The following is a 15,151-nucleotide window of genomic DNA, read 5'->3' on the forward strand; positions in this document are numbered from 1 at the left end:
ATTGATGGCACTGAAAATGACAAGCTTTGGGAAGGAAGCTCTTGCCTGAGATTGTTTTATGTTAAAGTGCATGATTAAGATTCATGATCAAGATTCAACTAATACACAAGCCAACTTAAAGACACTGCACTTTTGGGCTCAACTGGGAGTCAAAGAAATTATAATATGGTTAAGTATCTGTACTTTTGCGCTTCAGAGTCTGGAGTCAGGTGTTTATTTTCACCTGATTCCAGATTCTGAACCTCAAAAGACCAAAATACAACGATAACTTAAGCATTCTTTAATGATGGCTTACTCTATCTCGACTACTTTTGTTAAATTTTAAAGTGCTGATGAATATCCTCCAGTAAGTTATTTTACACAAGACACTTTTTCTCGTGTTGATGATGCTCATTTGTTCACAGACCAATGTGGATTAATTGCTTCCCCCTCCTCACCCACTCTATTAGTTTTACTATAATATTCCTCCAGAAACTGTAGATTTACAGTAAATATGACAAAAGCTGAGACTCTGAAGCCTTTAAAAGGAATGAAACCCAAATTTCTATGTTTTTATTTTATACCCATTCTAGAAAATACATCTCAATACCTTTCCTTTGTGCTAAGTACAGATAAATGCAAACAAATTCTTTATCTTCTGCCTGAAGGTGCTGCTTGTTAACCATATCATAAAGCCAAAATAATTCTAAAGACATTATAGAATTGGTTATATTAAACTCAGGTTATACAGTTCTAATGCAGGATTAAAAGGAATGAAAGAAAATTAAAAGGGAGAGGGAAAAAATCAAACATAAAAAAGATTTCCACTGGAAATGTTAACACAAGACTATCTTCAGATGTTAATAAATCTTTGTATATTTATAGAAACTAGTTTACTTCAAAGTTAAATATTCACAACTTTCATCTCTACAGGTGAAAAGTGTAAACATTGTATTTAGTCAATGGATTATACAATAATTGATATTGGGCATATCATAATTATGTTGAATTACATATAGAGCTGTCAGAAGCTGCTATTGAGGAAGTTGTGGCAAGGCAAAAGTTAAAATAATGTCCAGGCAGGGATAGTTTATGGACAGTGCACAGTCAGCCCAGACAATAGACAACAGGTGCAGGAATAGGCCATTCGGCCCTTCTAGCCAGCACCGCCATTCACTGTGATCATGGCTGATCATACACAATCAGTACCCCGTTCCTGCCCTCTCCCCATATCCCTTGAACCCGCTATCTATAAAAGCTCTAATCCACTCTCTCTTGAATGTATCCAGAGACTTGGCCTCCACTGCCTTCTGGGGAAGAGCATTCCACATATCCACCACTCTCTGGGTGAAAAAGTTTTTCCGCATCTCTGTTCTAAATGGCCTACCCCTTATTCTTAAACTGTGGCCTCTAGTTCTGGACTCACCCATCAGCAGGAACATGCTTCCTGCCTCCAGCGTGTCCAATCCCTTAATAATCTTATATGTTTCAATCAGATCCCCTCTCATCCTTCTAAATTCCAGTGTATACAAGCCCAGTCGCTCCAATCTTTCAACATATGACAGTCCTGCCATTCCGGGAATTAACCTTGTGAACCTACGCTGCACTCCCTCAATAGCAAGAATGTCCTTCCTCAAATTTGGAGACCAAAACTGCACACAATACTCCAGGTGGGGTCTCACCAGGGCCCTGTACAACTGCAGAAAAACCTCTTTACTCCTATACTCAATTCTTCTTGTTAGGCCAGCATGCCATTGGCTTTCTTCACTGCCTGCTGTACCTGCATGCTTGCTTTCATTGACTGACGTACAAGAACACCGAGATCTCATTGTACTTCCCCTTTTCCTAACTTGATCCCATTTAGATAGTAATCTGCCTTCCTGTTCTTGCCACCAAAATGGATAACCTCACATTTATCCACATTAAACTGCATCTGCCATACATTTGCCCACTCACCCAACCTGTCCAAGTCACCCTGCATTCTCATAACATCCTCCTGACATTTCACACTGCCACCCAGCTTTGTGTCACCAGCAAATCTGCTAATGTTACTTTTAATCCCTTCATCTAATTCATTGATGTATATTGTAAACAGCTACGGTCCCAGCACCGAACCTTGCGGTACCCCACTGGTCACAGCCTGCCATTCCGAAAGGGACCCATTAATCGCTACTCTTTGTTTCCTGTCAGCCAGCCAATTTCCAATCCATGTCAGTACTCTGCCCCCAATACCATGTGCCCTAATTTTGCCCACTAATCTCCTATGTGGGACTTTATCAAAAGCTTTCTGGAAGTCCAGGTACACTACATCCACTGGCTCTCCCTTGTCCATTTTCAGTTACATCCTCAAAAAACTCCAGAAGATTAGTCAAGCATGATTTTCCCTTCATAAATCCATGCTGACCGGGACTGATCCCTCTACTGCCATCCAAATGTGTCGTAATTTCCTCTTTTATAATTGACTCCAGCATCTTTCCCACCACTGACGTCAGGCTAACCGGTCTATAATTCCCTGTTTTTTCTCTCCTTCCTTTCTTGAAAAGTGGGACAACATTAGCCACCCTCCAATCAGCAGGAACTGTTCCTGAATCTATAGAACATTGGAAAATTATCACCAATGCAAACACAATTTCTACAGCCACCTCTTTAAGTACCCTGGGATGCAGACCATCAGGTCCCGGGGACTTATCAGCCTTCAGACTCAACAGTCTATCCAACACAGTTTCTTGCCTAATATAAATTTCCTTCAGTTCATCCTTTACCCTAGTTCCTTTGGCCACTATTACATCTGGGAGATTGTTTGTGTCTTCCCTAGTGAAGACAGATCCAAAGTACCTGTTCAACTCGTCTGCCATTTCCTTGTTCCCCATAATAAATTCACCCGTTTCTGTCTTCAATGGCCCAATTTTGGTCTTAACTATTTTTTTTGCTATTCACATACCTAAAGCTTTTACTATCCTCCTTTATGTTCTTGGCTAGTTTACCTTCGTACCTCATTTTTTCTTGGCGTCTTGCCTGTTTTGTTATCTTCTGTTGCTCTTTAAAAGCTTCCCAGTCCTCCAGTTTCCCGCTCATCTTTGCTATGTTATACTACTTCTCTTTTATTTTTATACTGTCCTTTACTTCCCTTGTCAACCACGGCCGCCCCTTACTCCCATTAGGATCTTTCTTCCTCTTTGGAATGAATCGATCCAGTACCTTCTGCATTATTCCCAGAAATACCTGCCATTGTTGTTCCAGTGTCTTCCTTGCTAGGGTATTGTTCCATTGAACTTTGGCCAGCTCCTCCCTCATAGCTCCATAGTTCCCTTTGTTCAACTGTAATACTGACACATCTGATTTTCCCTTCTCCTTCTCAAATTGTAGGTTAAAACATATCATATTATGGTCACTATCTCCTAATGGTTCCTTTATCTCAAGGTCCCTGATCAAATCCGGTTCATCGCACAACACTAAATCTAGAATTGCCTTCTCCCTGGTAGGCTACAGTACAAGCTGTTCTAAGAATCCATCTCGGAGGCACTCCACAAACTCCCTTTCTTGGGGTCCAGTACCATTCTGATTCTCCCAGCCTATCTGCATGTTGAAATCCCCCATGACAATTGTATCATTACCTTTGTGACATGCCAATTTTAACTCTTCATTCAACTTACACCCTACATCCAGACTGCTGTTTGGGGGCCTGTAGATAACTCCATTAGGGTCTTTCTACCCTTAGAATTTCTCAGTTCTATCCATACTGACTCTACATCCCCTGATTCTATGTCCCCCCTCGCAAGAGACTGAATATCATTCCTCACCAGAGCCACCCCACCCCCTCTGCCAGTCAGTCTGTCCTTTCGATAAGATGTATATCCTTGAATATTCATTTCCCAGGCCCTGTCCGCTTGAAGCCATGTCTCTGTTATTCCCACAACATCGTACTTGCCAATTTCCAACTGAGCCTCAAGCTCATCTACTTTATTCCTTGTACTTTGTTCCTTGTACTTTATTCCTTGTACTTTTAATTCGTTACTCCCTTCACCTTTCATATCAATTCCTACTTCACTTGGCCATACTGTATGATCTCTTCTTGAGCTTTCTACTCCATTGATTCTGTTGTCCTTTTTAACTTTTCTTATTTTCACTTTCCCTTTAACTCCATCTTTATATTTCCAGTTCATCCCCTCCCCCACTACTTAGCTTAAACACATCCGTGTTGCAGTGGCAAACCTGTCTGCCAGAATGCTGGTCCCCCGCCTATTAAGGTGCAACCTGTCCCTTTTGTACAATTCATCCCTACCCCAAAACAGATCCCAGTGGTCCAAGAATGTAAATCCTTGATTCTTGCACCAGTTCCTCACCCACACATTCAGATCCATTATCTCCCTGTTCCTGCCCTCTCCAGCGCGAGGAACTGAAAGCAAACCGGAAATAACCACCCTGGAAGTCCTGCTTTTTCAGCCTTTTTCCGAGTTCTCTGAAGTCCCGCTGCAGAAAGTCCTTCCTCTTCTTCCCGATGTCATTTGTGATGACATGCACTACCATTTCTGGCTGTTCACCTTCACCCTTGAGGATTCCCTGCAATCGGTCGGTGATGTCCTGGATCCTAGCACCAGGGAGGCAACACACCATCCTTAAATCTCGCCTGTTGCCGCAGAAACCCCTTTCCGTATCTCTTACTATGGAGTCCCCTACTACCAAGGCTCTTCCTGATGTCTGACTCCTCGGCTCTGCTGCACCAATTTTCGGCTCGCAGACCTGTCCGCCTCTCAGACTGGCAGTATCTTCTGTCCTGACAGCTTCCAAGAGGGTGAGCCTGTTTACGAGAGGTAAATCCCCTGGGGTCTCCTGTACTTCAAGCATCCTTTCCTTTCTCATCGTCGCCCCCTTTCACTCTTCCGGTATCCTCGGTGTAACGACCTCACTGTATGTCCTGTCCAGAAAACTCTCGTTTTCGCGGATAAACCTGAGGTCATCCAGTTCTTTCTTCAGTGCTGCAACATGCTCCTTCAGAAGCTGAATCTAGACACACTTTCCACAGCTGTAGCAGCCGGGGGCACCATCAGTGTCCCTGACCTCCCACATCATGCACACAGCACACTGAATCAGCTTAGCGGTCATGTCTTCACCCTCTGCAATTGTGCCTGGTGTAGTCTCCTCCCTCAGCCTCCTCACCAAAGACTCTCAAGCCAAAGACTAGCACTTTTCACACCAGGCACTTCCCTCGACCAGGCCACTTCCTGACAGGCTGCTCCGCTAGAGCACTCTCTCTTTTTATTTGCTTGAGCCTTGCCAGCTGCAAGGTCACCTGACCTCGATTGCCCAATCAGCTGTTTTCTGCTGAGTCTGAGCTATTCAAATCTTGATTGCCAATCAAGTGCTAATCCATTCTTGATTGCACTATCCAACTGCCAAAACTGCCAGAATCTCTCAAGCCAAAGACTGGCACTTTTCACACCAGGCACTTCCCTCAACCAGGCCGCTTCCCGAAAGGTCTTTTAAGAGCACAAGAAAGGTCTTTAAAGAGCACAGCTTCCCTTTGTACAGAATGGGGTCAGAGCCAGTTGGCAGACCAAGCTAAGATTAGGATGCGAACAAACGATTCTGAGGTGACACTACTGGTCAGTTACTTAACTAATTCTGAAGTACATTGTCTTTTAACATGTAGATATTAGCTATTAACACCTGTATTATCGTAGTGTGATTGATTATGCAAGTAAGGAACTTAAACATCCACAAGGTTACCAACTGTCATCATCTGTTTCCAACTAGTCAATTTCTGGAAAAGAACAGCATTGCTTTGTTCAAACCTTAGCACAGTTTGGTGAAAGGGGCCATGCTGTTCTCCTTGTGCACAAATAGATCGCATGATTGCAGAACGATTACACTTTTTCCAAAGTCCAGTTAATCAACAGTAATACTATAGAAGTTACTCTTTTATTGGAAATATATGTACCCATTGTGAATGATCAGAATTGATCTTCATGCACTGACATCTTTATAGGATGCCAGTTCACAATGAAGGGCAAAGCAAACAAAGTCAAAGTAAATTATCAAAGTACATACATGCCGCCATATACTACCTTGAGATTCATTTTCCTGAAGACATTCACAAAAATATTGAAAAACAAAGGAATTTACAAAAACCTATAGATACACAAAGCCTGAGAAAAACCAATGTGTAAAAGATAAATTGTGCAAATACAAAAATAAAGTAAATAATACTGAGAACATGAGTTGTAGAATCCTTGAAAGTGAGTCTATAAGTTTTGTAATCAGTTCAGAGTTGTGAGTTAAGTTATCTACACTGGTTCAGGAACTTGGGTAATAATTAGTCAAGATGGCGCTGCGATATGTGTGACATTTTGCAGACAACTCACAAAACCACTATTCTACTAGATATACTTCTTTTGAACAATGATCACTGTAATCTACAGCCTAAAATTTCCTGTTAAGAAATGTACTTTTGAACCATCTAAATGAACTAGCGATTTTATGATCTCTTGAAGGACTCCGAAAACTTGACTCTCAGTAACATAGGCATGGCACCTTGAAATGGACGAAACTCACCCATCATCGCCAGAAGAGAGAGCGGAAGAGATGGCTGGAGTGAACTTCAAGCCAGATTAAAGCATCAAGGACCAACAGTGGAAAATGAACTGGTTTTCAGCCTCATTACTCTGTGCCAGCCAAGATGCCCACCTGTGCCCATCCTGTATGCCTGCATTTGACCCGTCTCCCTCTCTTCTTGCTACTACCATCGGGTGGGACTTACAGCAAGAGTCCTGTGTCCTATGCCATCAAGTTGAGGAGCAGCTGTTGCCCTGCAGCCTGGACTGGTTTCAACCGCTTCGGTGTTGAACTGACTCCACAGCCTGTGAACACACTTTCAGGGATTCCACAGTTCACGTTCTCAGTATTATTTCTTTACTTTTATTATATTTTTGCATGCTTGTCCTCTTTTGCACGTTGGATGTTTGTCTATCTTTATTTTGCGAGGTTTTCCATGGATTCTACAATATTACTTTGTTTTCTTGTGGGCGCCTGCAAGAAAATGAATCTCAACGTTGTATATGATATACATACATTGATAACAGATGCACTTTGAACTTTCAATCTGGTGGTTGAAGGCCACTGAATCTCCTGACCACTGATATTATTGAGAAGACAGCATGTCCTAGATGGTAGGGGAGGGCCCTTAATGATGGAAGCTGCTTTCTTGTGGCAGCATAAATGTGCTCAAATGAGGGACGGCTTCATCTGTGATGGACCAGGCTGTATCCACCACTTTCTGCAGACTTTTCCATTCCTGAGCTTTGGTGTTTCCATTTCAGGACGTGATGCAACCTGTTAAGATACCCTCCAATGTGCATCCATAGAAGTTTTTGTGAATGTTCAGATGACATGCCGAATCTATGTGAACTTCTAAGAAAGTACAGGCACTTTTGTGTCTTCTTTGTGATGGCACTTGCATGCTGTCACAGTGTTACAGATTCTGACACTTATGCTTAAGCAACTAACAAGAGTTTCATGAAAATTTTTACAAATCCCATTTCCATCTTCTTTTGTGGCCTTTCATATATCCTTCACCCTAAAGAGATTCCTCTGTGATTTATGTATTAATTTATGGAGAAGAATTCCAGTGAGAGGGGATCATTTTAAAAGGGACAAAAGGCGCAATTTTTTCCCCACAGTGTGGTGAGTTTTTGGACTGAGCTGCCAGAGGGTGCAGTTGAGACAGGTAAAACAATAAGACTGGTACATGCAGGAGTAGGACTTTGAGGGATATCAGCCAAACTCAAGCATTGAGCCAAAGGCTCATATTCACACAGTATTGCTCTACAATTCTACAACAATGTGAAACAAATCCTGAGCTGAATTGTTTACCTACAAATTAATAACTTTTACGTTTATGGTGGCAGAGAAAATCTTTCTTTACTTATGGGCTAGGAAATAAGGAAAAAATGAATCTTATTTAGTTATACAACACATTATTGCACCAACACATTTTAATGGCAATGAAGCGAATCAAAATTGGTCTCCAACAATGCAATAGCAATTTAATGAAGAAGTGAATATAATAAGGTACATACCTGGCAACAGCTTCGCTATAAACAAAACCTGCATCTGCCCTTTTTACAATTTCAAAGCAGAGATCTGCACCATCCATACTATAATAAAACAAAGCACAAGTTTAATATCATATTTGAAACTAACAAATCTTAATTATCAACACATGTTGAAAACAGCTCAAGTATGTCACACTATCCCGTATGCAGATTTAAAGGAATAATATTTTGTACATTTTCGTGCAACTATTTTGCATTACTCTTTTAAAAAAAAACACAAGAGGTATATGACAATGTTTTTCTGAAAATTACTCAATCAAATATTTTTAAATGATCTGCAAGTGCATAATTGCACAGTAGAGTATTGGGGGTGCTGAAGGGGTACAAAAGTTAGATTAAAGTAAGATTAGTGAAGAAATGGCTAATTTGCCTCTGGTGAGCTTGATAGTCTATTATACATGAGAGGCAATTTACAGCAGGTAGTTCATGCCTTTGCAATGATCATAGTGGTTCAGCAAAGGGATACAGATCGAGCAAGTGATAGAAACTTGGCAAATGAAGTTTAATGTCATAAAATGTGAAAACATGCATATCAATAAGAATCAAAAGGCAATTTATCTAACTGGAGAGGAACTGCATGTGAGCGAAGCAAAAAGGGATCCAGTTATCTTTGTATATGAATCACATACAGTTAGCAGGCAAGTGTAATAGATAGACAAGGCACTGGTTTTTGGTTTTTATTGTAAACGGGTTGAGGGTTAGAAAGTTTGAATTATATCAAATTTTGGTGAGACTACACCTGGAGTACTCTTCAGAAGTTTGGCTCCCTTACCTAAGGAATGATATAGCTGCATTGGACTCAGTGGTTGCTGTATGCCTCCATGTCTTACCACCCTAGGAAACAAGATCATTTTGTCCAACCCATCTTCTCTCACTCTCTGCAACTTAAAACTCAATTTTATCCTTTCAGTTCTGGTAAAGGGTATATGATTCCATTTCTCCTTATATAGAAGCATGACCTAAGTGCTTCCAGAGTTTTCCAACTTGTTTTTTTAAACAACTTAGGAGACTGAGAACTTAACTCGCAATGATTATGATCAACTTGCACAAATTTGTGAAAAGCAATTCATATTGGAAAAAAATTACAATTGAGATTAACTTGTAAATGTTGAATTAAAAATGTCAAGTATATGTATCTGCTGAATCAAATAAAGGATGGCCAGAAGGCATGCCAGCATCTCCATATTTAGTGATTAAATTAAAGTAGCACTTTAGCAATAACCCATTCTTTATGTGCCTTAATCCTCCCAACTTTCAACCCTTACAAACAGTTTAAACATAAAAATAATTACAGCGCAAAATCAAGCTACTTACAATTCAAAGACCATATAGAGCATTCCATCTGAGCTGTAGGTTTCCAATAATTCCACAATGTGTGGATGTTTCAGCATGTGGCAGATACTGGCTTCCCTCTTTAAATCTGAGAAAAAGAAAATACCTTGTAAGTTAGAATGTTAACATTTCATGGCTGAGTAGCTCCATTGTGAGTAAATAACAGGACTAATGTTCAGGAATATTTAGATTGCAAGTTATATCTGTCACAAATAAAGTAAATCTATAAACTGAAAATTCTCTCATAAACAACATAGATGGTGCACCTGTGCTCTATCAAAATTCATCATGTACAGCTTTCATTTTGAACAGACAATCAAAGGCGCATGCTCAAGAGAAGCAAATAAGTGAAGGTGTTTATATCAGAAGTATTGAAACTGCCAGCTTACTCCAAGTAAGAAAGGTAAGATTCATGATAAATATAAGACAGCTTTCAGGATATTCAAATTCGTTAGGTTTTATAATTCTAGGACAACAACATGCATTCACAAAAATCTCCAACAACACAGCAACATACACAAAATGTTGAAGGAACTCAGCAGGTCAAGCAGCATTTATGGAAATTAACAAACAGTTGACGTTTCAGGCTAAGACCCTTTATCAGAAAACATCCATTATCGTATTGCACAAAAATACACTCAAACCATCAAAGGCTCAAAAGTAGTGGGCAGGAAACTAAATGAGCTCCATTTGTGCAACACACACAAAATGCTGGTGGAACGCAGCAGGTCAGGCAGCATCTACAGGGAGAAGCGCTGTCGATGTTTTGGGCCGAGACCCTTCGTCAGGACTAACTGAAAGGAAAGGTATTAAGAGATTTGAAAGTAGGAGGGGGAGGGGAAATGCGAAATGATAGAAGACTGGAGGGGGTGGGTGAAGCTGAGAGCCGGAAAGGTGATTGGCAAAAGGAATACAGAACTAGAGAAGGGACAGGATCATGGGACGGGAGGCTGAGGGAGAAAGAAAGGGGGAGGGGAGCACCAGAGGGAGATGGAGAACAGGCAGAGTGATGGGCAGAAAGAGAGAAAAAGAGGGGGAGAAAAGCTAAATATATCAGGGATGGGGTAAGAAGGGGAGGAGGGGCATTAACAGAAGTCAATGTTCATGCCATCAGATTGGAGGCTATCCAGCCAGTATATAAAGTGTTGTCCTCCAACCTGAGTGTGGCTTCATCTTGACAGTAGAGGAGGCCGTGGATAGGCAGATCAGAATGGGAATGGGGTGTGGAATTAAAATGCTCTGCCACTGTGAAACTAGTATGCCCTCTCCAGCGCCCACCTGTCAACCCATAGATTTAGTTTCCTTCATGACCTCCACTGATGAAGAATACCCATATTTGGCACAGGCTTGTTTGAAGGAACGGACAGAAAATTGCCATCAGTCTATCTCTGCATTCCAATCAAGACACTTTTTTAAAAATCAAGCAATCTTACTCCTCAGATAACAAAAAGGCAACAAGGCTAATTGCTCACAAATGGAGATCTGGTTCACAATACCAAAGTGCATGCGCATACTGGCAGATTCATGCAGATGATCCCAGTGTCAAGTTCCCCGACCTTCGATAAACTAGCTTTGGATTCATCAAGTGAAAGCGGAACAGTCTTGCCAGAAGGCTATTCACAAACAGGAGTGATTTACTCTGTTGGCCTTCTTTTCACTATCACCTAACAATCTAGCAGTTCTGCACTGGTTATCTTCCCCTACACACTTGACACATGACACTCAACCTGAGGCAAGCTGACACAAGTAGAAAGAGAAGCAGATCCAAATGCAAGACTGAAACTGGCATAAAATCTTACATGTGTTTTTAGGTGAACAATGAGAAAACTGAGAGAAATGCAAGATGGTGCCAGTGAACCATGGTGATGTGTTGCAGGCTGCTTACAACACTTCTAAATATACCTCTTAAATTACTCACTGCAATCTGCAGTGAGGGGAGGGAGAGAGGGAGGAGAGGACTCCAAGCCAGACTGTGATGCAGAGGAATAAAACTCCATCCACCCAGCATCTTGTTAGCAAAAGTGCAATCGCTGGAGAACAAGATTGAGGATCTACGGGCAAAATTGCTGTTTTGGAGGGTAATGTAGAATTGCTATGTTCTGTGTTTCAAGGAGACATGGCTCACTCTGGACATGCCAGATGCATCGGTAAAACTCAAAGGCTTCTTAATAGACCGGATGGACCAAACTGTTAATTCAAAAAAGGCAAAAGGTGGAGGATTGTGTTTCATTATAAACTCTTTGTGGTGCTTGGACGTGGCAGTTTTGTTGTACTGTTGTTCCCTGACCTAGAACATAATGATTAAGTGCTGATCATTCTACTTACCAAGACAATTTTCCTCTGTAATCCTAACTGCAGTTTACATACTGCCAAAAGCCAATGTTAATCAGGCACTCGAGATACTGAATGGTGTCAACACGAAACAGTCCACCCCAATGCATTTCAAATCATAGACGGGGACTTTAATCAGGCTTGTTTGAAGAAATCTCTGCCCAGTTATCATCAAGGCTCCAGAGTAAGGATAACAAAGAGGTGGTCACAGGAAGCAGAGGAGTAGCTACAGGATTGCTTCGAAGCGGTGAACAGGGCTGTGTTCAAGGATTCAAAGGATTTGAATGAATACATCACAGTTGTCATTGACTTCATAAAAACAGTCAGAGACAAAAGTGTCCCACAAAATCAGAGTCTTCCCCAACTAGAAACCCTGGATAAACCATGAATTCTGTAATTTGCTGAGAGCCAGATCAGCTGCATTTTAGTCTGGCACAAAGAGACAATAGGTCCAGGTACAATCTCCGGAAAATCATCTCACTGGTGAAGTGTCAATTCTGAACCAAACTTTAATCACTGAAGGATGCTCAACAGTGGTGGCACAGCTTGAAAGCTATTAGCTCTTATAAAATGAGATCAAGCAACTTACTGTAAGTGACGATAAGGCTTTGGTTCCAGATGACCTCAATGTCTTTTATGCCCACATTCACTGAAACAGAGGAACCTTCATGAACTCACACAGCCCCCTATGACCCTGTGATTTCTATCTCAGAGACCAATGTGAGAGCATCCTTAAGAAGAGTGAACCTATGAAAAGCATCCAGCCCAGATGGGGTATCTGGCTGAGTACTAAAAGTTTGTGTGGATAAACTGGCAGGAGTGTTCACCAATATCTTTAACCTCTGCTTCGGCAGTCTGAAGTACCCACCTGCTTCAATTATACCAATGCCTAACAAAAAGATGGTAACCTGCCTCAATGATGATTGTCCAGTAGCACTTACATCCTTTGTGATGAAGTGCTTTGAGAGGTTGGAGGTGAAACACATCAACTCATGCCTGAGAAGCGACTTGGATTCATTCCAATTTGCCTACAGACACAACAAATTCACAGCAGACACAAAATGCTGGAGGAATTCAGCAGGCCAGGCAGCATCTGTGGAAAAGAGTCAATGTTTTGGGCTGAGACCTTTCATCAGGATTGGGGAAAAAAAGAATTATTTCCAGCACCTGCAATTTTCTCTTGTTTGTGGTAGGTCCACAGCAGGTGCCATTTCATTGGCTCTTCTCGCAACTCTGGAACATCTGGACAGCAAAGTTGCGTACATCAGGGTGCTCTTTTTCAACTACAACTCAGAATTCAATACTACTCAAAACTAATCAATCAGCTTCAAGGCCTTAGCTTCAAAACCTCCTTGTGCAATAGGATCCTTGATTTCCTAACCTACAAGCCATAGTCAGTTCATAATTGGCAACACCATCTTCTTCATGATCTCCATCAGCACAGGTGCTCCACACAGCTCCAATGCCATGTTTGAGTTTGCTGACGACACTACTGTCAGTGGCTGAATCAAAGGTGGTGCCAAGCCAGTATATAGGAGGGAGACTGAAAATCAACAACCTCTCACTCAACGTCAGTAAGACCAAGGAACTGATCATTGACTTCAGGTGGAGGAAACCAAGAGTCCATAATCCAAGTATCAGAGGTGGAGGTGGTCAGTAATTTTAAATTCCTGTGTTATCATTTTAGAGGACCTGTTCTGAGCCTAGCATACAAGTGAAATAAGAAGAAATTATGGCAGCACCTCTACTTCCTTAGAAGTTTCTAAAGATTAGGCATTACATCTAAAATTTTGATGAACTTCTCTATCATGTGGTGAAGAGTATATTGACTGGCTACATTATGGCCTCCTATGAAAACACCAATGCCCTTGAATGGAAATTTTCTCAAAAAGTACCAGGACCAACACAGGTAAAGCCCTCCCCACCACTGAGCACATCTACACGGAACACTATCGCAAGAAAGCAACATCCATCATTAAGGACCCCCACTACCCAGGCGATGCTCTCTTCACACTGCTGCCATCAGGAAGGTGATACAGGAGTCTCAGGACCCACACCACCAGGTTCAGGAATAGTTATTACCCCTCAGTCACTGAACTGTTCCCTCAACATACGAACTCAGTTTAAAGAAATCTTCATCCCATGTTCTCTATATTAATTGCTTATTCTTATTACTACATCCTTTTCGTGCTTGCGGAGTTTATTCTTTTGTACACTGGCTGTACGTCCAGCTGATGCGTTCAAAGGTGTGCGAAGGGAATTTTATTTTGAAATATACAGAGTCATTGAAACTGGAAATAAACATTGAAACACAAGTCTGAAAAGGCAAATAACACAATAGAAACAATTCAAAACATTATAATTAACTTGCTTTATTCTCAAGTTTTCCACTTGGAATTATTGCAAATGAATAGGTTTGCAGATCCTGCTTTGAGCTGAATCTACCACAGGATCCATCAGCATAACCTAAGGATAAGTCATGATCTTCTGCTATTGGATTCTGTGTGGAGAACGGTTACACAAAAGACAGGTTCATCAGTTGGAATTTGTCTCCACAGTTGAGACTCCCACATTTCAGTGCACAAGGGGAAAAAATAAACTTGCTATTTTGCCATGGAATTGCCAAAATTTATCAGAATAATTCAAGGGTTCAGGTTCTTAGCACGAATGGCTTCTGCCAGTCTCAGCTATTCTATAACTTTATAAAGACAGATGAGGCTTCCATTTTCCACTCTGCCCATGTCACCACTTGAAAGGATTAGTTAAATTGTCTCAGTTGGCTCTTTCCCCACAATCTGAACTTTTTTTTTCAAATATACATCCACATTCTTTTTCCCAAAATAGTCATTCACATTTTTGAATCTGCTTCTATTAACCCTTTCAGATGTGCCTCTCCACATTTCAACAATTTCATCCATGAGACCCTATGTTCTTTATCCAAACCAATCACTTACAGTTACAGTTTTCATATTATATAATCTATCAAAAACCATGGCCTTAAATGTTTATTAAATCTTGCCTTGAATACCTTCTCTTATTTAGGGGGAAAACAACAATATTGTCTATTATATCCACACTTTTGAAGCTGTGCAATCTGGTAATATTCTTGCAAGCCTCCTCCGCATCTCTTCCTAGCCCCTGACATTCTTCCGCCAGTGTGGACATCAGAAGTAAACACATAATTTGCTCGAGGGGGCAAAATGGATAGAGCTCTGTGATGGCCTTTAAAAACCAGAAAGCAGTTTAATGAACAAAACTGTACATTGTGCTTTTCTACTGAGAAAAAGTTCAGAAGTAGCTTAGTTTTATATGAAGTGTATTAGATACAGGCTCTCTTCTCACTTCACATGTCTCCAATCATTGTTTCCTAATAATTCTCCATAACTTTCATATCCAAT

General features: G+C 41.1%; 1 protein-coding gene across 4 annotated transcripts in view; it reads right to left on the reverse strand.

Moving 5' to 3' along the window:
- The window catches only part of caska (calcium/calmodulin-dependent serine protein kinase a), a 411,874-nt gene that overhangs the window by 301,569 nt on the left and 95,154 nt on the right, over positions 1-15,151 (reverse strand). For all 4 annotated transcript variants that reach the window (XM_059968272.1, XM_059968271.1, XM_059968270.1 and 1 more), the window contains exons 3-4: positions 9,405-9,510; positions 8,055-8,132 (exon numbers count right to left, since the gene is read on the reverse strand). In XM_059968272.1, coding sequence (XP_059824255.1) covers positions 8,055-8,132; positions 9,405-9,510 — 184 coding nt within the window. The remainder of the gene's footprint in view (positions 1-8,054; positions 8,133-9,404; positions 9,511-15,151) is intronic.

This window comes from Hypanus sabinus, chromosome 4 (assembly GCF_030144855.1).
Source record: "Hypanus sabinus isolate sHypSab1 chromosome 4, sHypSab1.hap1, whole genome shotgun sequence".
Lineage (NCBI taxonomy): Eukaryota > Metazoa > Chordata > Chondrichthyes > Myliobatiformes > Dasyatidae > Hypanus > Hypanus sabinus.